Raw genomic sequence first — 21,276 nt, 5'->3', positions numbered from 1 at the left:
ACGTCAAAAGACATACAATTTTGAATTTGGCCTAGTTTTTGTATAAAAGTGATTTTCACGACAGTGAAAATGTATGAACAAACAATTCTAATCACACGTGATGCAGCAAATAGTGGACTTCAAAGAGGCAAAATTATTTGACGTGAACTGTTGGTACATACCTACACATCGTAGGGCGACAAAACAGTGTTATGTGAACAGGTCTAGTTCGATTGAAATCTTCCCTAGATTTTTTTTCTCAAACAAGTCATAGTCAATTACCAATTTTAAGGTTTTCAAATATTGAGTAGCAGGAATAACAGCAACAGGGAAGATGTCATTTGACATTCATTTAATGTGAAATACTAAGAAATAATTGAAAATAACTCACAGAGATATTATTTGCTACCTCCAACGCTTCGTAGAAACACGTAATACCTCCCGTTTCTTGATCTCTTTACATTCTTAACAGCTACGAAGCTGACTTTTCCTCCAACATTACGCTTTGAATTTGAATAAGCTTTAGATAATCGCAGAGCTTGCTGCCGTCCATTGCAACTAATGTTATTGTTATACTTCTTCTTTCTACGACTGTACTTTACGTATTTCACGACCTACCTTTTTATTGTTGTATTTTAAAATTATACAATACCTTTTATTCACGTTTTTTATTTAAGCAATCGCTCTATCTACCTATTCTTCAGGAATAAAAATTTAGAAGCTTTCATAATCAACGTTCTCTACAGTAAATTAAATCAAGATAATAAATTCTAGATAAATAGTAACATTGTTCAAAATGTGAGCTCCCGGCCTAAGATAACATTTCAATATTTCACTGTTGTTAGCTGTAGAAACACGGTAAAACTAAAATAGTTTCAGATATTAAAATAATAATTTTAAAGCTACATATTATTTTAAAAATAATATATAGTGTTTTAAGAGTTATGGTGCTTTGAGTATCAAGAAAAATATTATACTTAATTATCTAATTTAATTGTGTATTTTATAATTAAATATTAAAATTAAGTTTCACGTTGTGTTGTTTTTGAACACATAATGATAACCTCTTGTATACACATACGAATTAAATATCTACACAGAATAATATTCGTGTCTATGGTGTAAGTAAAAATTGTATAAAAATGGCTACCACCCGATTCTGGTATCACCGACGCACATTTTCTTTATAAGAAAGAGGTTTTTCCACTTTATTTTATATTTTTTTTTAAGATATTAATATTATTATATTCGTAATAGGCTAAGAGCCAGTTTCACCACCTCTGGATTAGATTATCCAAAATTAAATCGGAATATAATCCTTATAATTATCTTACAGGTAAGTTTCACCTGGTACTTGCCCAGAGGTGATGAGAACGGCCATAAGGGTAATTATTGAAGTGTATAGTTTAATTATACCAAAAGATAGCCTCTTAGATTGAGTGGGCCTACCCTTAAAATTTGTTTAAGAAATTTTGAAACATGTAAAAATTATTCACGTAAAATTGCATGGGATTATTATTATTAGTATAAATTAAAGTATAGTTTATTTAAGAAAACCCTAATAAATGTGTAAGCAACGCAGTTGTTGATGAAAAAATATTAAAACTATGCTTGGAAGCACATTTTGTAAAAAGCATCGTTCCCATTGTAATGAATTCATTTCGATGAATGTTGTTCGTTCGGTGTTTTTGTTAATTGTTCTTTTATACTTTGAATGCATAAAGCAATATATTTATTTTGATTATACAATGATGTTTTATTTCCATTCCCACGACCTACTTCATAATTTACAGGAATATTATAATATTGATGAATACCAAACTGTTAGTTTCATTTGGTGAAATGCATTTATCTCAGGAACTAAACTGGTCCACTCAGATTATTGTTTGTTATAGATTTTTTAAAGAAATGGCTCAAATATAAAACAGTATTACGAAAAACATGGTTTATTTTCTTAATAACAACTTACACTATATTTACAAACGCCTTATTTAGGTAGGTATACCCAAAAATAACTTCTTCAACTTAAACTTTAATTATTCTTGTTATATAACAAAAGAAAAGACTAATATATCTTATTAAATATACAAAGCTTTTCATGGCTTTAAAACTTTAAAGACATAATCCTAGTAGTGATTGTCAATAGGAAAAATCCTATTGTTTTTAACAATTTGTTTACACTAACTCGTCATTTTATATTTCCTTAATCGTCCTTAAGTAGTTGGTCTTCAATATCAAAATCGTCAGCCTTTCGTTTCTTGGGCCTCGGTCTCTTGCCTTGTAACATTTCCATTTTTACTTTTTTGGATTGCTTTTTCTTTTCTTTTACTTGTAATTTCCTCTTGGCTGCCTTTTCAGGATTGTTGACTTTCTCTTGTAAGAGCAGCTGAAAGATAATATTTTATTAATATCCAACAGTTAATTGAATTTAGTCCTAAATCAACTGTTTTTAAGAAAGTGGATTCACAATTCGTTTTTAATAGTAACCAAATATCCCTAATATCTTCAAGATGCGGGATTGTTCTCGTGAAAGTTTATGGTCTAAATACGAGTATATGGAATTAATTAATTATTTACTGTGTCCCAGTTAGAAAGTAACTGTATTTAAGCGAAGCTTCTTGATATATTGAGAGAACTCTAAACTATTGACCCAAGATATCAAATGTAGTGAAATACAATTAAAGAATTCGTGCGTTTGAATCGCATCGACTTATTTCATTATAAATAAACATAAAATAACACACCTTTTTCCTCTCAGCCCTCTTAATATTCAGCTTCATCTGAGCCTCAGCGACCAGCTTACTATACTCTATATCCCCAATCTTTCTTCTTAACTTCTTGCCGAGTCGTCCAGCTAATTGCTTGGCGACAGTCGCCGGGGTGGCCGCGTCACCGGTGGAAAGTTCTCGAACAATCGGCGGGAGGATTACGTCCACTATTTTGTTTACGTCTTCGTTCTCTAGAGAACTTATGACGTGCGTCCACATTGTGAATATTGATGTTCTCTGCAAAGATTTAAAGGTAGATTAGATCTAAGCATGTAATAGTGCACAAAACAGAAATTTGATTGGATAACAAAGTGTGTAATTTAACTAAAGATGCAGTAAGAAACTTTAAACAAAAAACAAACTACTGCAGCAATTAAAAAAAAATATTTATGCCTCCACAAGCGTTGTTTTAGGCTGTTTGTAAGTTTTTTAGACAAAGTTTAGTAAGAGTTGTTGTAGCCGAATATGGCAGGGAGGCTATACACAACCTGTATTATTTTGTAAATTCTGACATAGTGTCACATAAAAACAAAAACGATTACCAAAAAATATATCTCACTCAAAAAAAATATTCACAATACTTACAATATCCATATTACTAGGGGCTCTAGCGACCTCCACATTGATAGCTCTGCGCAACTTCCACAATATCCAGCGAATGTTCATCCTACTGCCACCTTCCGACTCTTCGCCTTCGTTCTGAGACTTTTTGTCTAACTTGAAACTTGGCATAGAGTGCACCAGTTTCAGGATTATGAAGAGTACTGCTGTCACCTGTGGAGAAAATGAAATTAATGTAAATAAAATGTTTCGTGAAATCATAACCATTCTTCTAGCAAAGTGGGGAAAAAAATAAATGTGTTACAGGTTAGTATCGTCAAGGCAATGTAAGTCATTGGGTCATGATCAAGGCGAAAAGTCATCTTAAACCAACAGATGGGAAGAAACCATTACCCATATTTTACATAGGAAAAGTTGATACAACCTATTGGCATGGTTGGAATCATGCGACAACTTTAAAACAGAGTTACCATAAACAAACGTTCAATTTTAATGTAACATACATCAAATATAAATAACTCTGCTTTCAACCTTATTTCAACTACTCGAGGTTATTAACAAATAAAAAGCCCTTCTTACCTGATCAACAATTTCCTTCGAAGCACTAGTCGTATACTGAGCACAAAGATCCAACACCAAACTCCTTAGTACATCCTCCGTATCGTCATAAATAAAACCTCTTTCACTTTCCACCTTTTTCTTCACAATACTATCCAATTCTTCCGCATCGACCACAGATAACAACTGCCCTAATATTTTCGCAGATTTTAACCTTACCCATGCATGAGGATATGCTAATAACGCTTTACAATGCTGGGCTATATCATCAAAATCGTTCACATACTTTTTGTTAGTCATACTTGACGCGCAATGAAACGTGATTTTTTCTATAAGATTCAATATTTGTATTAAACTGTGGTCTTTTTCTTTCTGTTTATCCTCATCAGTCTTATCTTCGGATTGCTCTAGTATTACTTTTACGAATCTACCCTCAGTTATGTCGTTGCTTAGTAATAATATTTTGCCACTGACTAAAGATAGAATTGTGTTGAGACGGTTCTTAAATTCGTCTTGTTCTACGTTGACGAAACGGGTACTTAGTTGTGCTGCTAGTTCGAAGTGTACTGGCTGGAAATATAAAAGGAATCAAGGTTTGATCATCAAAAAATATTCTCTTCATACACAATCCTTCCTATTTTTAACCGACTTCCCAAAAAAGGGGAAATTCTGCAAAAGTGACTTTATTTGCTATGCATTTTCGGTAAAACGGTTGAAACGAAACAATGATATCTGGGAAGAAGACAGACGAAAACAATTTATAGGCTTTTGATATAGATAACTCCTACACATTCCCTGTTTAGGACACGTCTGAAATAGCAGGAATCAGCAAGTATGCAACATAAAAAAAAAATCAAAACCCACCTGATTATCCTGGAAGAAAGTCATGACCAAATCGAAGAGCTTATTCCTCTCCTGCAGAGGGAATTTCTTTAACATAGCTTCAATACAACTGGCGGCTGACGCGCGGCATTCTGGCGCGCTATCGTTTAGCATGCAGGCGCCTAGAGATAGTAGGAGATGGGCACCGTGCTTTGAGAGTTGCACCTGGTTGAGGAAAATAAAGGCTTTGTAATTAAAAAGTGTATTTAGTATTATACTGAAGATGTCCTCGTGAAAGAAATGGTGGTAATGGCTTTAAACTTACATAAAAATAAAACTTACTTATGTTGCAAACATATAATATGTTAACACACTTGTCATAACATAAATTTTGAAACCAGTATTTAGTAATAAACAATGAACAGGTTATGAAATTATGTAAATCTGGAAGTGGAGAAGCCGGCATCCAACAATAAACTTTACACTGAGCTATTAAGTATCGAAACATTTTCTTAATCCCTTTACATGTGGAAAATAGTTCTGGAAATAAAAGGCTAAAGTAGTAAAGATAATAAAACTTACCACCAAAAGTTTATTGATGATCATTTCTAGGAACTTGAGCGAGGACTCTCTGCCGTGCTGCAACTCATAGTTGAGCTGTGACACGAAGAAATCGATGTATTTCTCCAACCGCTTGCCCGGGGAATAGTGAGTTAAGTAGTTCACGAATATCACACGAGCTTCCTCACTGAAATAAATAATTTAAAATATAGATTTTAAAATCAGCAAAATATGTAGTTGCAATCAATGGTGGGCTAAGTATTGAACCCTGAGGTACACTCAGATTTTTACAAATTGTTTAAAAATGTTCTATGACGCTATATTATTGCTTGGTATCCGCTTGAAATATGGCATTGAATTAGCACAATAGCTTTTTTGTACGACTGCAATTTTATTTATATAATGCCAAGAAAAAAAATGATTACTGGATGATCGAGAATAGGCCTTGGACACACATAAGCATTAGATTTATGAACAAATAAAATACAACTTCTAATACAAAATATAGGTAAGAAAAATACGTAGAAAACAGGTTATTACTTACCGAGATCTTGCAGATTCACTCAGTATGCAAATCTTGGATACTTTCTCCATAACTTCATGCAATTCATTGGAAACGAGTCTCGCTTCTAATATAGCTTTGAGAAGAGAAAATGAATTGGATTGCTTCTCATCATTCTGACAATCTTCTTCTGCATATAAAAGAAGAGTCTTCAGTTGATCTGCTTCTAGTTTGTAGTATTTTACGTTTCTGACTAGAACTGTTACTGCCTGAAATGTGAAAAACATCTTTAAGTAATGAAGACAGATTGAAATACAGATAAATTGGGACTTTTTTTACTATACACCTTGAAATTACTTCAATTGTTATAAAGTTATCAAGATAGACTGATTGATTCATAAAAAAATATGCTTACCTTAAAAGCAGTCCTAACCAAATGGAAATTGTCATGCTGCTTACTAATTTCAAACGTCGCATATTTATGTAAAGTCAGGAATATTGTCTTAACAATATCTTGAACCATCTCTTCTAAAGTTGGTGTGCTGACTCTGATCGTCCACAAAGTTGCTATACACTTCATAGCAACTGTCGTCACTTTCACATGATCACTCTTCAATGCATCTACTAATAAAGGTATTAAAGGATCTACGAAGGCTCGACAATCCATTCTAGGCACTTTCTCTCTTTTCAGAATAACATAAAGAATATTCAAACTGAATTCAATTAAAACGTGAGCGTTTGCCTTCCCAGAAGTTTTAACATGTTTAGCTTGAGACTCTTTATTACGCTTCGGTGTTTCAGGAATTATGAAACAATCTGGTTTAGCTCTTAGCATTTGCTCTCTTTGCTTTTCCGTTATTTCTCTCTTTGGAGCACCTAGTACAAATTCTGGTATGCTTTTTGAGGCAACGCCATACAAGAATATGAACAGAGATTCGATGTCTATAAATTTATTAGTGACTAGACCACTTGTTATATGCATTAACGCTTCCTGTACTTTCAAAACTATTTTCTTTGAATGATGTTTCTGCAGGACTTCTTTGAACGGTAAAATTAGGTTGATAAGGCACTGTTCCGTTATATTTTGGGACACTATCATAAGTGTTACGTAGCTTTTCTTACTGGGTTTTGCTTCTGGCGTCTTGTAGTGTAGTTTATCAACTTCTTTCTCTTCAGATAGTACTCCAAATAGATCGTTGGTACAAACATCGAGTATGTAATGAAGATTGTCGTTCAAATCTCCAGGTTTGAAGTCTGTTTTTAAAGCGTCTAAAACTGTGTGTATTGTGGCAACCAAGACATGTACTTGGAAACCCCTTGTCAGTAATAAAGTTAAGTGTTCTAAAAGAACTCCTAAGTATGATGTTCCGACTGTAAGCATTATCTTCTTGACAATATCCCTTGCTGTTATTCTCACTTGTTTCAGAGGCGACTTTAGGAACGAGCACAATTTGATGATGATTCTAGAAATAAGTAAATTCAATGTAGCTTTTATGAGACTTTCATCATAGAGGAGACCAATATTAATTGTTTATGAGTAAATTAAGTAGTATTTTCAAAACGTACCCAGGAAGCTGATGCTTGAGCAGATCACCAGGCAATCTCTGCAGTAACTTGACCAACGCCAAAGCTATCGGTACTCGAAGCATGTCCTCTTCTTGACGATCAAAACCTGTCTTACGACGATTCACCTTGTGGGATTCTTCATGTTCCGTCATTTTACCGATGGCACTGTAAAAAGCAGAAGTAAGTATTGTATTCAAGTTTTGTAATATTCAATAACTTAGCCGATTTTGCAGAATTGCATAGGATAGACTTGCTTAAAATGGACAAAATAAGATCAAAGCCACTCCAGTCGTAGCAGCGGACATCAAACTTAAATTCATTTACGACAATCTTAACTACGTAAATAAAATACAACTTACCGATTCAACTGTGGCAATAATCCAGCCGTCAAAGATTTGATAATTCTTTTAGCTACTGAAGGCGATACGTTGGTTATCCTCTCAAATGCAGGAACATTGTTAACTTCTTTACTCGCCTCTTCTTCAACGTCTTCGTCATCTGCTGCCTTTAGTTCACTTTCTTCATCTAAATCTATATTCTCTTTATTTTCTGCTTCATTTTCATTATCAGCATCATCATTAACCTCTTTTGCATTTTCAATATTCTCCTTATTTTCTGAACTAACTTTAGGCATTTTGAACTTATGTACATTTGCCGTTAAAGCTTTTGGTATTTCAATATTTTTCACTTTCGAGAAATCGAAGTGGAAAGCGTCAATAATTCCCACTAAAATACGAGTCAACTGTTTTTGATGTTCTGAAGAATTTCTCATTTTATTTAGGTAAAGTTTTAATATCACTTCGTAGTGGTACCAAGGTAGCAATCTACAGCAGGTAGAAACCACTTCAATACAAGCGTCTATTAAAGTGTTCTTATCCGTATACTTATCATCACAAATATACATCGACGCTAATGGTAAAATAAAGTTAGTCAGTGTCCTAGGAGTAGGACATTTCGTCATCTTTTTGGCTACTTTACAGAATTTCAGCAATGCTCTCACTCGTCTGTGCATTTGAAGATGGCACATGTTATCGAAGAAATCCACTTCTCTATCTTCTTTGTTAATGAAATGAGCTAAATCAGAGATTACTACGTCAGCATCAGGGCATTCTCTTGCCAACTCCCCAAGTAAATTGATGCATTCGTTTCTCAATATTTCGTTTTTAGTATCTCTTATACCCGTGGAAATTAGTGATAGGACTGTATCCCTAACTAAAAATTGGCCATCAGTTGTTGATCTGTACTTCATCAAAAGCTTTGGTAGAATCCGTTTCAAACATAGACCAGCACTATCGCGCAAACCTATGTCTTTCTCTGTACGAATGAAGTAGAAGCAATTGTTGACAATTAGTATTGCAAGATCTATATCAATTTCATCTTTTTCTAGTAACTGATATATCTGTTTGTATGCGTCTATTCTTCTGTCAAAATCAGGCTGTTCTATCCATCTTTTGTTGAATGCATTCATTTCTGCAATCGTGTTAGCCATTCTGGTAAGTGCCTCTTTATTGTTAGGCGCACTTTCAGCAATCGACGAAAGTAGTTTCAGTAACAATTTTCTAACATCTATCGGGCCAACTTTGTTGAACAAAACTGCTATATTCTTTATATAAACTTGAGGATTTGAGCTGTGTCCAAGTAAATTGATGATTGTATTCACAGCGTGTTCCATATTTTCTTCCGCCATATTCATGCATACTTTCTTTACCAGTATGGGTAAAAGCAAATTCAATAGTTCATCACAAAGCTCCGGTGATGCAACCAACTCTGTAATTCTTGAAAGTATTAGCAAATCTCTCTTATTTACCGTGTTGGATTTCGCAGAATTGGCCATTCGCCTTTTCATCACTTCTAATATACTGGGTATGTGCGGTATTAGAATTTTACTACCAAAATTGATATTGGTTACGTTTTCTGGAGCTTCTACTGGTAAAACATTGAAAGATTCTATCCTAGGAATCTCTTTGTCTTCTTCATCTTCAGTGAGAGTTATTAACTTTTCTATCATATCTAGAATCATATTAACAACGCCAGGTGTCGTTTTAGGAGCTAGTAAAAGTTTGAAAATAGCTGGGAATGGACTTATTGCGTCCTTTTCTGAGCTCGTGATGAGTAAAATGTAGTATCGAGGATTCTGACACCATGCGTTCAGAAGTCTCAATAGTGCTGTTGGGCTATGAATACCTTCAATATGTAATTTAGGCATCAATGGCCATATTAATGTCTCGTACATGACATATAATTCGTCTTTATTCCAAGGATATTTCGTAAACTGTTCAAACAGTTTCCTCGTTGTACCTAACGCGAGAGTACGAAGGTTTTTCATCACTTTCACATAACCTACATGTACTTTATCTCCTTGAGTTAAGACAACTGCTACAGTAGAGCAGATGGCAAAATATATGTTAAAGAGTTGAGACAGTAACTCATCATTCATATACCCTCCAAAATATTCACGAACAACTTCAAACAAATTCAAAATACTATGGAGTTTTCCAGGACTAGTTACAGACTTCAAATCTATATCTGAGGATATTTTTTCAAATATTTCACGAGGTTTCATATCCAAATATTGTTTGTAGAACGAAAATGCCATTTCAATGAACATTTTCAGTTCATTTTCATTGCAACCAGCTAAGTACCGCATTATTAGCGACCTTCTTGTCTGCCCACCTCCTTTCTTTTCGGCAGCTAGTTTTGACGTCATTTTACCATAAAGTATTCTTAGTATTATAGGAACTACATCTTCCCTATCTTCAGGTTGAATACTCTTTGCATCTTCAGTAATTTTGAATAAAGTCAGTTCATCTTTGAACTTCTTCTCATCAACCAAATTGCACAAATTACTCTTGTATTGAGTAACATTCTTGTTCTTGTAGTTCAAAACGCAATCTAAGGCGTATTTCTGAAGACCTGGATTTTTGTGTTTTATAAATTCCATGTAAAGTTCCCAGAACACTGGTTCTTTGTGCAAAGCTCTTGGATTCTTAAACTGAGAGAGAACTTGCATTATGTTGATTAGAGTTTTGAACACTATCTTCCCTGAAACGGTTTCTTTTGCATCATCAATTTCTTCAATTATATCTTCTATATTATCTGTATTTTCCTCTGGTTTCTCTTCATCAACTTCCATTTTATTATTGTCTCTTAACTCCATATCAATTTTCAGAGCATTCATGTTATCATTCCTTCTGTATTCTTCTTCAATGAAATTCAAGAACAAAACTACGACATCACGATTTCTTGCCTCACAAACTTGAATACAATTCATCATCACTTTTAAAATCAGATTTCTATAGTTATACAAATCAGGTCTTTCAGATATGCTATTGTAATCTGAGTACAATTTTTGTAAGATATCGACATTCGTATCTATTTCATCATCAAATTGAAACTGCTTAAGATTCTTCTTTGCATTCAAGAACGAAGATTCGAGAGCGTTATGAAAAGTTGGCCAGAAATCGTCAACATTTAGGGCATTGCCATATCCTGCTATGAATTCAGTTACAGGTTCCCAGAGTAACTTGAAGTTTACGTATAGAACACCTAACATGTAGTTTAGCGCAAAAAGATGGAAATCAGTGTCTTTGGCTAAGGCATACTGACTTGTGTTGAAAGTCATTTTTTGCAACATGTTTAATTGAGCTCTGTATTCCTGAATAGATGGTGTAATGGACTCAACTGAGTAGCATCTGCTAAAGATTGAGAACTTTTCGACGGTACCTCCCACTTCAACTGTTTTGTTTAGTTCCTCTACATTCTCGAATAATTTGTAAATGTGTGTGGTTAGAAGACGGACCTGAAAGTTAGAAAATAGCGATATTTCATTTACAAATTAAGATATGGCTTTGTAAATTTAAGTATTTCAGAACACTTACCACATGAAAAGGCGAAGACACGTTAGTCTTCAAATATGAGTCAACCAGAGACAAATATGGATAAGTCAATCCATTCTCATGTTCATAAGCCGTTAAATAAAGATCAATGATGTGCAAAGAACACAGATAATTAGGGTCAGCTGCACAAGGCAGTATTACTGGCAACAACACATCAATATCACATATTTCTTTCAGCTTCTTACAACTTGAAATATGGATGGCGCTTTCAAGTGCTACTGACAGTATAAATAATACTTTTCTAGCGCATTTTGATAATGCTGTAGTGTCACAATGGAACTTGTTCTCTTTGGGTTGATTCTCCAGGTTATAACCCTTCAGTATATCAAGGAGTTTCGATATCAGTGTACCCAACCTTTTTATACAATACTCAACATCAACTTTCTCTATGTGGGGCAAGCAGAACAGAACATTAGTAAGCTTGACCGGTTCCTCTACATATTTTTCAATGTCCTCTGACAAAACCTGCTCAAAATGTTCCATGAATTTTGGTAGATTATTCCCGAAATCTAGAGGATATTTAACCCACTCAAATAACTTTATACCATTCATTGATAGTGGGGATTTCTTCAAGCATATTTTAGTCAGTGTCCCTAAAGCTTCAGTATCAAAATTAGACTGAATTACAAACTTGATGAAAGGGGGTAATATGTGCATATCAAACTGTGAGTACTCAATAACATTTTGCACAAAGTTGATGAGTATATTCGGGAATGGTAAAGGCAGGAGGACTTTGACAATAATTCCTGCATGCTCTTGAGATAATGACACATTTGGGGATAGGAGTAACACAGCCCCAATCTGTGAACAGACTTCTAAAACACTCTCTGAAGACTGCTCACAAATTACTTTTATTAATAAGAGGACAAATTGAGGAGGGTTTGTTAAATATTTGCCTCTCTGGTGTTCTATAACTTGGCCGGCAAGTCTCAGAATGTATTCTAGTGCTTTGCTTTCTTCATCATCCTCCTTCAATATTTCTTCAGTGAATTTATTAACACTTGTCCAAAAGATACCATACTCCTTGTGTGAAATACTCTGCAAACTGTCCTCTATGGTTTGTGTTAGAACTTTGAACAGTACTTCTTGGTGCTCTTTATTTTCTTTTAGGTACTGAAGCAGGAGGGGTAGGAAAGTTTCTATGCAGCTATGGAATTTACCGGTAACACCTCTCAATATTTCAAATATGAGATGGCCACAACCTGTGATTGCCTGAAATAAAAAAAACACTTAAATGAAAACTCTTCATTTTCAGTATATTTAGGTAAAAAATATGTTTAAGATACTTACATCATCATTAGTCTGCAAATAATTAAGTATAAGACTGACAAACTTCTTTTTATCCCTGATATCTCTGGCAACAAAAGCAAAGCTTTCTGCCGCAAAATTATTTATGTACTGTGGTTGGGATTCACTCAATAATGGTATGATCCTCTTAAGTACAACGGCAACATCTTTCTTCAGGTATGGTTTTAGTACTTTAAATAAAAATGCTAAACAGACTAGGGTCCATTCTAGTCTTTCTGCATCCTTAGTGTTTAGCAGTTTTATGAGAACATCTAGGAATCTTGGAAAATATGGGTAGAAATCTTCTCTTAGGTCTTTTGCCACCGATACAAGAATTCTGAAAGGAACAAGATAATATGACAACTCTCACAATTTATGAAGTAAAAATTTAATTTGCAATATGAATACTTTGATTGTGAATTCAACAATTTTTAGAAGTGTTTGTAATATCATCATTTTATAGTTTTACTTACTCAAGCAACGGCTGCAAGCACAGCTGGTCTTCTAAATTCAAATATCTCTCCAATATCTCAACCACTTCCTCTTTCTTGTGAACCAGTTGTGGCACTGTTATGATACCAAAGACTTCTTTGCGGAACTTTTTAAAGTTTTCAGTCAAGTTGAGCACATGCCATTTTTGGAGGGCCACAAAGAAATGAGTTTCGTTCTCTTCAGGCTGCTGTGCGTATGCATGCTCAATGTGATACAGTGCAGCATGGCGGATGTCAATAGCATTTATCCTCTCCGCAAAAGGTACAAACTGTAAAAAATATTTTTATACAAATACTGGCAACGAGATTTGATACTAGAATACTGAAGTACGATTTATTATCTAAACATAATTTAAATCTTGGACCAAAAAATATGAACAAATGATCATTACTCTCGATAAATACGAGTTTTAAGATCTAAAAACACGCACTTAACCTAAAACACCTGTAAAGTTTACAGTATTAAATACGTAGGACTTACCCGGAAAGTGTTTGTAGACTTGTGTTTAACAGGTTTACTCTTCATCGTGAATAGATTCGTCTAATGTTTTACTAAGTCATTTAGAATTGCAGAAAACTTTTGTAAATAAATCCACATGCCGACACAAATGCACATCACACATGACACTATGACAGTGACAGTATTGGCATTGACAAACGACAGCTAACAAAAAAACACAGACTATAAAATTATATGGATAGTCTTATAATTTAAAACTAAAGAAAACCGAATACTGCAGCTCTAAACAGCCAATAAGTATCAAAAGTACCGCATAATATTAAATTGCTTTACTTATCTAAATAAGATTGCTGTTAAATTATTGTAATCTCATTCATTCAAGAAATGCCTCCTCAGTGCCAAAAAAGTATCACAACCTCAAACTCCTTGTATTCTAGAAATAGCTGTCAAAACACCAGCTGACTGATAAGGTATTTTCGGTATTTTGTTTTTCCAAGCTTGTTATCAATTTTACTAAAATATCAAAAAAATAGAAAAGATATCTGAAATATTGTTTTATAAATATCGGACACGTTTTAATTAATGCAATGTTGGCCAGATTTGTAAATTCTTTGCCGTTAGGCATATCGCAGCAGCTAACGAGGCTGTATTTCCAAGGTATTATGAAAATTAAATTTTATTTCGTACGTATCTTGACAACCGATTGTTGATGATAATTTTGCCTGTCTTTTTGTTTTATGCCATGGGCTACATGCTCAAAATAAAAAGAATAAGGTTGTCGTTAGAAACGTTATGAAAGTCATTTATTTTTTCAAACTATTGATTAGTATTACATCTTGGAATATTGCAGCTACAAGGATGTATAAATTAAATAGATTGAATCGGACCAAAAAACGTACTTTATTAATCTTTCTAGTATTAAAGTAGCATAGTCATTCATTAATTAAACATAAGCTGTTATCTTTTTTATTAACCTTGAAATGAAACTATAGTTGCTGTTACAATAAGTATATCATTATTTACAGTCGCCTACTGTAAGTAGTCTAGTAAGTATTAGATACTCAGGTCCAATCTATATTGTTATATTGTTTCATCATTTAGACAGCACAGTCATTTCGGTACAAGAGTAAAATGTACATAATTATGGACGCAAAAAAATGATATAAAATTATTTTATTTTCAGTGCTTATACGGAACCAGCGCGAAGCACACAGCAGTCAAGAACACCATCAACTCGGAAACATGGACATTAAGATACTGCCCGCCCTACAGGACAACTACATGTACCTGGTAGTTGACCGAGCCACCAAGGAGGCTGCCGTTGTCGATCCAGTGGAACCAAAGAGTGTGTTGCAAGCTGTCAAAGAACATGGTGCAAAACTGACTACAGTTCTGACTACGCATCATCACTGGTATGCTGTCTATTTTCGAAATTACTATAAATAAGTAAAATTAAGGGTGTACTTGTATCATTTATTATATATTATTTGCAGTTTCAGTCTGATATAAATTACTATCTTTCGAGATAAAGCTGTAATTGCACAATAAATATTTACAAACTATAACGTAAATATAGGAGTCTCTGTATTATTTGACACACGTTTCTATCTCACAGGGATCATGCTGGGGGAAATGAAGAGCTTGCCAAACAGGTACCAGATCTCCAGATATATGGTGGCGATGAACGCATCGGAGCTCTGACAAAGAAAGTGCAACATAACACTATGTTTAGTGTTGGTAATTTGCTGGTACAATGCCTGTTCACTCCTTGCCATACAACAGGGCATATGTGTTATTACGTAACAGCTCCTGATGATGCATCAGAATCGGTTGTGTTTACAGGTAGACAGCTTAGCTCGTAACCTGTACCTGTAGATAGCTTAGCTCGTAATGCAATACTAATTACATGATTATAATATTCTAGGTGACACTTTATTCCTCGCTGGTTGCGGAAGGTTCTTTGAAGGCAATGCAGAACAGATGTACAATGCCATGTCGATCCTAGGCAGCTTACCAGAGGAGACCAAGGTCTACTGTGGCCATGAGTATACTCTGCAGAATCTTAAGTTTGCTGCACATGTTGAACCAAATAATATTGAGGTTCTCAACAAAATTACTTGGTCAAAGGAGAGGCGAGAAGAGGGAAAACCTACGGTATGTTTTTATATACCTGTTTACCTATAATAGGAAATTACATAGTGCAAGTATTTATAAATAATTTCTTTTAATTAATTTTTACAGGTGCCATCAACAATCGGAGAGGAAAAGAAGTACAATCCATTCATGAGGGTGTTTGAACCGACTGTGATGAACCATGCACAGTCACGATCAGCTATTGAGACCATGAAGAACATTCGATTGGAGAAAGATTCTTTCCATTAAAATAAAATATCCAGTGTTACTTACCTTCATATGAATGTGCATTTGTCAACCTAATTCTGTCGCCTTGGTTGTATGTAGTAGAATCCGAATTATTAGCCAGCATTAGTTAAAAATGCATTTAGTGTGTCTACTTCAACCTTGGTGATACTTATGGTCTAAAATTTATCTAATGTGATTTGCATAGCAAAAATTTCTGTATATATTTTATTTACATCTATTTAGTAGTTTATGCACAACAATTTTTTTTTTATAATAATATTTGTCTTAAATATAGGCTAGGCAGTAGTTGGTGTTCTATGTCAAAAAAAAATATTATATTGGTCATAAGAAAACTGTAGTGTTAATAAATAAATTCTGACCTGGCCAACCAATTTACTTGTTTCTTTACACAAATTTACAGTTTTAGATTATTATCAAGCATATTTTTTTACCAGAAATGGGTTAGGACAATCGTTGTACCTATTCAAGGACTTGAATATCAGTTATTTCTGAAGATGTATTATTGGGACAGAAGGGAAATTCAAACAAGTTTTCCTTACAAAATACTGTTTAATAGTTAACCTAACCTTAAAGCTGATGATCACAAGAAAATTAAGTGCTATTATTGGCAGGTGTTGGTGAATGTCATTGCTCCTTCTTTATGTAGGCGGACATTTGTTCAGCATACTTTTCCTTAGATCTCTCAAACATTGCCACATATACCTGGAAAAATACAATCTTTTATAATGTACTGGACCAGTACATTGCAAATGTGCATGTAAATAAATGAAAACCAGCTTTACTGATTTTGTGCAAACTTCACATAAACCATCTACTAAATAGTCCAAGCAAAGCCTAAACATTTGGTTTGGATAGGTGTTCTTATGTTATAAAATAACATTGAAAAGTGATAATGATTTTTACATTATAAATTGATAATTCACTACCTAATATGATTTGTTTGCATTTGATGCTATTCTTTGGGAAATTAATTAGCAATGGTTTATTCCTTTCTAAATTCCACTGTCTTTAGCACTGTCATATAAAGAATCTTACCCTTTTTTCTTCATTATTGAGTGCTCTCCATCGTGACGCCAGTTGCCTCGTGACTTCTTGTTTCGAAGGTTCAGATCCCAACTCAGAGTTAGCTTCGGCTTCAGCAACAACTAAAGGCCGCTGTTCTTGGCAAAATTGGAAGAATGCATTGCATGGCTTTTTGGGAGCATTAGGATCTCTTTCAGGCTAGAAAATAATAGAGTTTTATGAGTTCCTAACATATGGATTATAAAGTCAGGCAGTCTAGGTAAATGTCTGGCAACTCTGTATGTAGATAATGCAATTATTTTACCTTGTCTGCTTTGCTTTTTCTTTTGGGTCCAGGTTTCTTAGCAGCCCCAGCATTCTGTTTATCTGTTTGTTTAGACACAGCTTGAGTTTTCCCCCCAGCTCTGGGCGGTCGCACTATCACCTCAGGTTTAGTTTCCACCTCCAAACATACAGTTCTGAACTGATCGCCATGCCTATCCAATCGCTCCACCAACAATTTAATGTCCTTCCGGTAGCGCTTGGTTATTTTCTTCGCTTCATGTATTCTGCAACAATATTCTGTTAGCCCACGCACGAACAAACAACGTTTATCACCAGAAATAAAGCTCAAAACACAAACCTAGTAATAATTCTTTCGTTATCCTGTTGTAAGACTTCACATCGCTCCAACAACAACTGGTATTTTCGCCTATAAATCTCCTCTTCGGATGGTAAACTAACCATATCATCTGAGTCGTCAGAAATATTCGAGTTAATCTGTTGGACTGTCATTTTAATTTATTTCACAGCTTCAAAGTTCAACGCGATCAAATTTCTTTTTATTTAGCTGTCGGCTGTCAAAACTAGTTCTTCACAAATCATGTTGGCAGCCTTGTGCAACTTGTTTTGTCCATGGCTCACGAACCATAAACAAACGTACCACTGTCTTGTTCTGTCTCACTGACTGCTTGTCATGTTATCTCTTTCCTTCATGCTAAAACTATTTAACAATTTCCGTTGTAGTTCTGGAACGCGGAAAATTCCGATACATGACGAAGCTGAAGATTATACTGAATTTTTAGAAAACATAAAATAACTATAGAGTTAAAAAAAATATTCGTGAAATTATTGCTTACGAAATTGTATCAACTTAAAGTTCACGTTTATGGTTAGAAAACTAACTTTCCTAAGAATACCAACATTCAGAACTTTCAGGAAAAACCGGAAATACACTAGTGGGATTAGGGGCGGTAAATTACCTTCGCGCGAAATGCGATTTTCCGACTGACTCCGTGTCGAATCGACAGCGATTGCGCGCATCGTGATTCGAGCAGGCTGCAAAGAAAATTACATCGATCGTTCATAAACACTGCTTGTTCAGCGTGAACTCTGCAGTGTTATGCATATCAATTAACCTTAAAACATGAAGATTTTAGTTTTTTAACTATAAAATATTAGTTCTTTCAATAGAAAGATTCTTGTAAAATGTTAAGTACAGTGAATTTAGTTTATTGGCGAAAGTAGAAAGAAAGCTCTACAAATGAATCCGAACAATCGCAATGAGATGGATCTCAGTGATATCAAAGAGGACGATGTTTATTTGTTTTATATTATTCTTTCTCTTATATTTATGCTATTCATTGAATTCTTGCTTAGTTGACGAAAACAAGGTGAGTGATGCGCACTATTTAAAAATTTATTAAAATAGGATTCAGCTAATTAAATATTAATTTGATGGCCCAGTGGTCGTCATGTGATCGTTAATGGGCCAAAATTATAAATAACTTTTTGAATTCAATGTTTTTGGTTTAATTAACTTTGTACACCTTCCACGCGGTCAAACCAGTACCACCGTACAAAATATGCCCCGGTTCGTTTAAAGTATTTATTTAACCGGGTTGCCGGTTTAAATGTATTATTTGATGGAAGTTTGTTATAAACTTATAACATTTTATTTAATGTATTTTTTCAGTTTACAATAAAATACTTACAACTAAAGCAGCATATATCAAAGTACAGGGCTGCAAGCATTCGCTTCGCTTCGTTGTTTGGGTTCAGTGTAGACGAGAGTTACAAGTACAGGCGGCTGAAGCAAAACCAAGTGCCGGTCAAGAGATTACCCGACGCACTTATTATAGGGGTTAAGAAATGTGGGACGAGGGCACTGCTGGAGTTTTTGAGGTGAGCGGTTGCTTCTAAAGAGAAGACTGGAAATGAATATCGAAATTCTGGAAAAATCATTAGAAATTATTTTTGATTTTAATTGCCTACTTTCATACGTACTTTCGTACGATAAGATTCGTTAAGTCAAATGTAAATAAAATGTTTTTTTGTTTTTAAAATTTTAGAAATACCGTGGTGTGTTTTGAAATACCGTAGAAATTTTATCAATTTACATGGGTGATGAATATAAGTGGATTCAATTTACTTACGCAGAATATCGAAATTCTGGAAAAATCATTAGAAATTATTTTTGATTTTAATTGCCTACTTTCATACGTACTTTCGTACGATAAGATTCGTTAAGTCAAATGTAAATAAAATGTTTTTTTGTTTTTAAAATTTTAGAAATAACGTGGTGTGTTTTGAAATACCGTAGAAATTTTATCAATTTACATGGGTGATGCATATAAGTGTTAATATTAATTCACTTACGCAGCTTACATCTATCTATTAACCTTGATGCACTATTGTACATACAGATTACATCCAGATGTCAGGGCAGCGGGGTCAGAGGTGCACTTCTTTGATAAATTCTATCACAAAGGCTTCGAATGGTACAGGTAGGTACAGAATATTACCTACATTTCTCAAGGTACGTCCACGCAATTCAGAGTAGGTAATCAAGATCATCCCATTTGTCCATGTTTTTCAGGGATAAAATGCCACCAACACTTGAAGGTCAGATTACGATGGAAAAGACCCCTTCATACTGGGTGACGAGGTCAGCACCTAGACGGGTGTACGCCATGAACCCCAGCGTCAAACTGTTAGCAGTAGTGCGGGATCCAGTTACGAGGGCCATCAGTGATTATACGCAGTCAGCCAGGTAACCTTTTTATTTTGGACTCTAACGTTCAGCAATAACATTTTTTATTCTGAAGAAACACAGCAAAATATAAATATTTTTCCTTTTTTCATATTTTTAGAACTCCATATACAAATGATACTCAAAACTCCCCCAAAAGTGTTAAGAAAATGGTTTAACCCTGTCCTGTGTGGTCCTGTAGTTATTTTAAAGTTGGCATTAAAATAATAGTTCTTCTAATTCTCAGTAAAAGACCAGCGCTCCCTCGCTTCGAAGACCTAGCCTTAGTGAACAGCTCCGCCGCCTGGGGCGGAGCACCCTCCGTAGTGGACGCATCTTGGCCGCCCGTCAGGCTGGGCGTATATGCGCGACCGTTGAGACGGTGGCTACGAAGATTTCCTAGGCCAAGGTTACTGCTCATCAGTGGTGAGAGGCTCGTTGCTGATCCTGCTGCTGAAATGGCTAGAGTGCAGGTAATAAAATACTTCTAAATGACACATATACCAGTAAGAACTCTTCAATTACATACCTTTCTACATTGATACCAACCAGAGTGGATCAAGATAGACATATGTACGGAATTTAATCCTCAAAAACTGACATTGGTTAGCACTTTAATTTGTTCCAAAATTGAGAGGATTTATATTAGGCCATATGCTAGTTTTACCTACCTAATAAAAAGTCTTAGGGGTTTGGTCAATTCTACTAAATATTTAAAATTTCCTTACAGGAATTCCTGGGCTTGAAGCGGGTGATAACTGAAAAGCATTTTTATTTCAATTCCACGAAAGGCTTTCCTTGTCTCCTGAAATCTGAGAGTCGTTCCACTCCACATTGTCTTGGCAAGACGAAAGGCAGAAGCCATCCTCACATAGACGCGAAAACTTTAGAAAGACTGAGAGACTTCTACAGGCCGTTCAACGAAAGGTTTTACCAGTTGGCCGGAATGAACTTCGGATGGCCTTAAAAAGTTGTGATTTTGAACTTTTTGGATTGATGAAGAACAGTGACTACCTATAAAATTATTTTGTATACTTACCTACCTATTAATGTGCGAATAGTCAAATCAAAAGCAGCGCTTATGGCCCGGTTTCTGAGCATCCTAATAAACGGTATATCTGAACATGTTTACGGGAAAACGTATACATATGATGTATATAATATACACCACCAACAAGGGTACTCAGACCAACCATTTATCTGTTGATATCAATGATATTTAAATTTGAGAATCGACGAAGTGTTTGACTACTTGGGCATTCAAACTTTTTTGTCCACAAAATGGTGAATAAAAGCACACTGTGTAAATACGATATCAGAACTCAGTGAAAACATAATTATTTTGAACACTTATATATATTTGAATACGTATAATATTAACAATATAATATTTTTGCGCTTTTTCAGTGA

At 34.7% G+C, this 21,276-nt stretch overlaps 4 protein-coding genes across 7 annotated transcripts; 2 read left to right on the top strand and 2 right to left on the bottom strand.

Annotated features, from left to right (window-relative positions):
* Positions 1 to 1,933: 1,933 nt before the first annotated feature.
* On the bottom strand, positions 1,934 to 13,651 carry LOC110372067 (small subunit processome component 20 homolog). The gene is made up of 14 exons (XM_021328586.3): positions 13,473 to 13,651; positions 12,974 to 13,260; positions 12,504 to 12,837; positions 11,196 to 12,425; positions 7,677 to 11,116; positions 7,318 to 7,482; positions 6,167 to 7,214; positions 5,794 to 6,020; positions 5,271 to 5,436; positions 4,731 to 4,913; positions 3,888 to 4,436; positions 3,333 to 3,521; positions 2,724 to 2,984; positions 1,934 to 2,365 (listed from the first exon to the last, which is right to left on the bottom strand). Exons 1-14 carry the CDS (start codon positions 13,515 to 13,517, stop codon positions 2,183 to 2,185), a joined length of 8,307 nt encoding a protein of 2,768 aa, XP_021184261.3. The 5' UTR covers positions 13,518 to 13,651; the 3' UTR covers positions 1,934 to 2,182.
* A 116-nt stretch (positions 13,652 to 13,767) lies between these two features.
* LOC110372070 (hydroxyacylglutathione hydrolase, mitochondrial) lies at positions 13,768 to 16,204 on the top strand. Of its 4 annotated transcripts, none has more exons than XM_021328592.3 (5): positions 13,768 to 13,921; positions 14,635 to 14,863; positions 15,067 to 15,293; positions 15,376 to 15,605; positions 15,693 to 16,204. In XM_021328592.3, the coding sequence occupies exons 2-5, from the start codon at positions 14,694 to 14,696 to the stop codon at positions 15,831 to 15,833; spliced, it is 768 nt and encodes a 255-aa protein (XP_021184267.1). In that variant the 5' UTR covers positions 13,768 to 13,921; positions 14,635 to 14,693; the 3' UTR covers positions 15,834 to 16,204. The 4 variants fall into 4 exon arrangements, with proteins under 4 accessions (XP_021184267.1, XP_021184265.1, XP_049699487.1 ...); XM_021328590.3 differs by lacking the exon at positions 13,768 to 13,921 and adding an exon at positions 13,928 to 14,108; XM_049843530.2 differs by lacking the exon at positions 13,768 to 13,921 and adding an exon at positions 14,295 to 14,346.
* A 158-nt stretch (positions 16,205 to 16,362) lies between these two features.
* On the bottom strand, positions 16,363 to 17,720 carry LOC110372071 (uncharacterized). Its single transcript, XM_021328593.3, has 4 exons — positions 17,479 to 17,720; positions 17,161 to 17,404; positions 16,869 to 17,054; positions 16,363 to 16,535 (listed from the first exon to the last, which is right to left on the bottom strand). The coding sequence occupies exons 1-4, from the start codon at positions 17,628 to 17,630 to the stop codon at positions 16,458 to 16,460; spliced, it is 660 nt and encodes a 219-aa protein (XP_021184268.2). The 5' UTR covers positions 17,631 to 17,720; the 3' UTR covers positions 16,363 to 16,457.
* A 400-nt stretch (positions 17,721 to 18,120) lies between these two features.
* LOC110372069 (heparan sulfate glucosamine 3-O-sulfotransferase 3A1) lies at positions 18,121 to 20,892 on the top strand. The gene is made up of 6 exons (XM_021328589.3): positions 18,121 to 18,508; positions 18,811 to 19,019; positions 19,541 to 19,621; positions 19,714 to 19,887; positions 20,114 to 20,339; positions 20,597 to 20,892. Exons 1-6 carry the CDS (start codon positions 18,398 to 18,400, stop codon positions 20,831 to 20,833), a joined length of 1,038 nt encoding a protein of 345 aa, XP_021184264.3. The 5' UTR covers positions 18,121 to 18,397; the 3' UTR covers positions 20,834 to 20,892.
* Positions 20,893 to 21,276: the final 384 nt, after the last annotated feature.

This window comes from Helicoverpa armigera, chromosome 2 (genome assembly GCF_030705265.1).
Source record: "Helicoverpa armigera isolate CAAS_96S chromosome 2, ASM3070526v1, whole genome shotgun sequence".
In the NCBI taxonomy this organism is placed as follows: domain Eukaryota; kingdom Metazoa; phylum Arthropoda; class Insecta; order Lepidoptera; family Noctuidae; genus Helicoverpa; species Helicoverpa armigera.
Note: the sequence above shows the minus strand (reverse complement) of the source record. Positions and strands in the feature narration are given on the sequence as shown.

Bases quoted from the DNA above. Each gene is read 5' to 3' on its own strand.
- LOC110372070 (XM_021328590.3), top strand. From the start codon at position 14,039: ATGTTGGCCAGATTTGTAAATTCTTTGCCGTTAGGCATATCGCAGCAG. The intron at 14,864-15,066 runs GTATGCTGTCTA...TCTATCTCACAG, and splicing joins CTGACTACGCATCATCACTG to GGATCATGCTGGGGGAAATG. The intron at 15,606-15,692 runs GTATGTTTTTAT...TAATTTTTACAG, and splicing joins GAGAAGAGGGAAAACCTACG to GTGCCATCAACAATCGGAGA.
- LOC110372067 (XM_021328586.3), bottom strand. From the start codon at position 13,517: ATGAAGAGTAAACCTGTTAAACACAAGTCTACAAACACTTTCCGG. The intron at 7,483-7,676 runs GTAAGTTGTATT...TGCTTTTTACAG, and splicing joins TTATTGCCACAGTTGAATCG to TGCCATCGGTAAAATGACGG. The intron at 2,985-3,332 runs GTAAGTATTGTG...AAATCTTTGCAG, and splicing joins CCCCTAGTAATATGGATATT to AGAACATCAATATTCACAAT.
- LOC110372071 (XM_021328593.3), bottom strand. From the start codon at position 17,630: ATGACAGTCCAACAGATTAACTCGAATATTTCTGACGACTCAGATGAT. The intron at 17,405-17,478 runs GTTTGTGTTTTG...ATATTGTTGCAG, and splicing joins AACGAAAGAATTATTACTAG to AATACATGAAGCGAAGAAAA. The intron at 17,055-17,160 runs GTAAAATAATTG...ATTATTTTCTAG, and splicing joins GAAAAAGCAAAGCAGACAAG to CCTGAAAGAGATCCTAATGC.
- LOC110372069 (XM_021328589.3), top strand. From the start codon at position 18,398: ATGAGATGGATCTCAGTGATATCAAAGAGGACGATGTTTATTTGTTTT. The intron at 19,622-19,713 runs GTAGGTACAGAA...CATGTTTTTCAG, and splicing joins AAAGGCTTCGAATGGTACAG to GGATAAAATGCCACCAACAC. The intron at 19,888-20,113 runs GTAACCTTTTTA...TCTAATTCTCAG, and splicing joins GATTATACGCAGTCAGCCAG to TAAAAGACCAGCGCTCCCTC.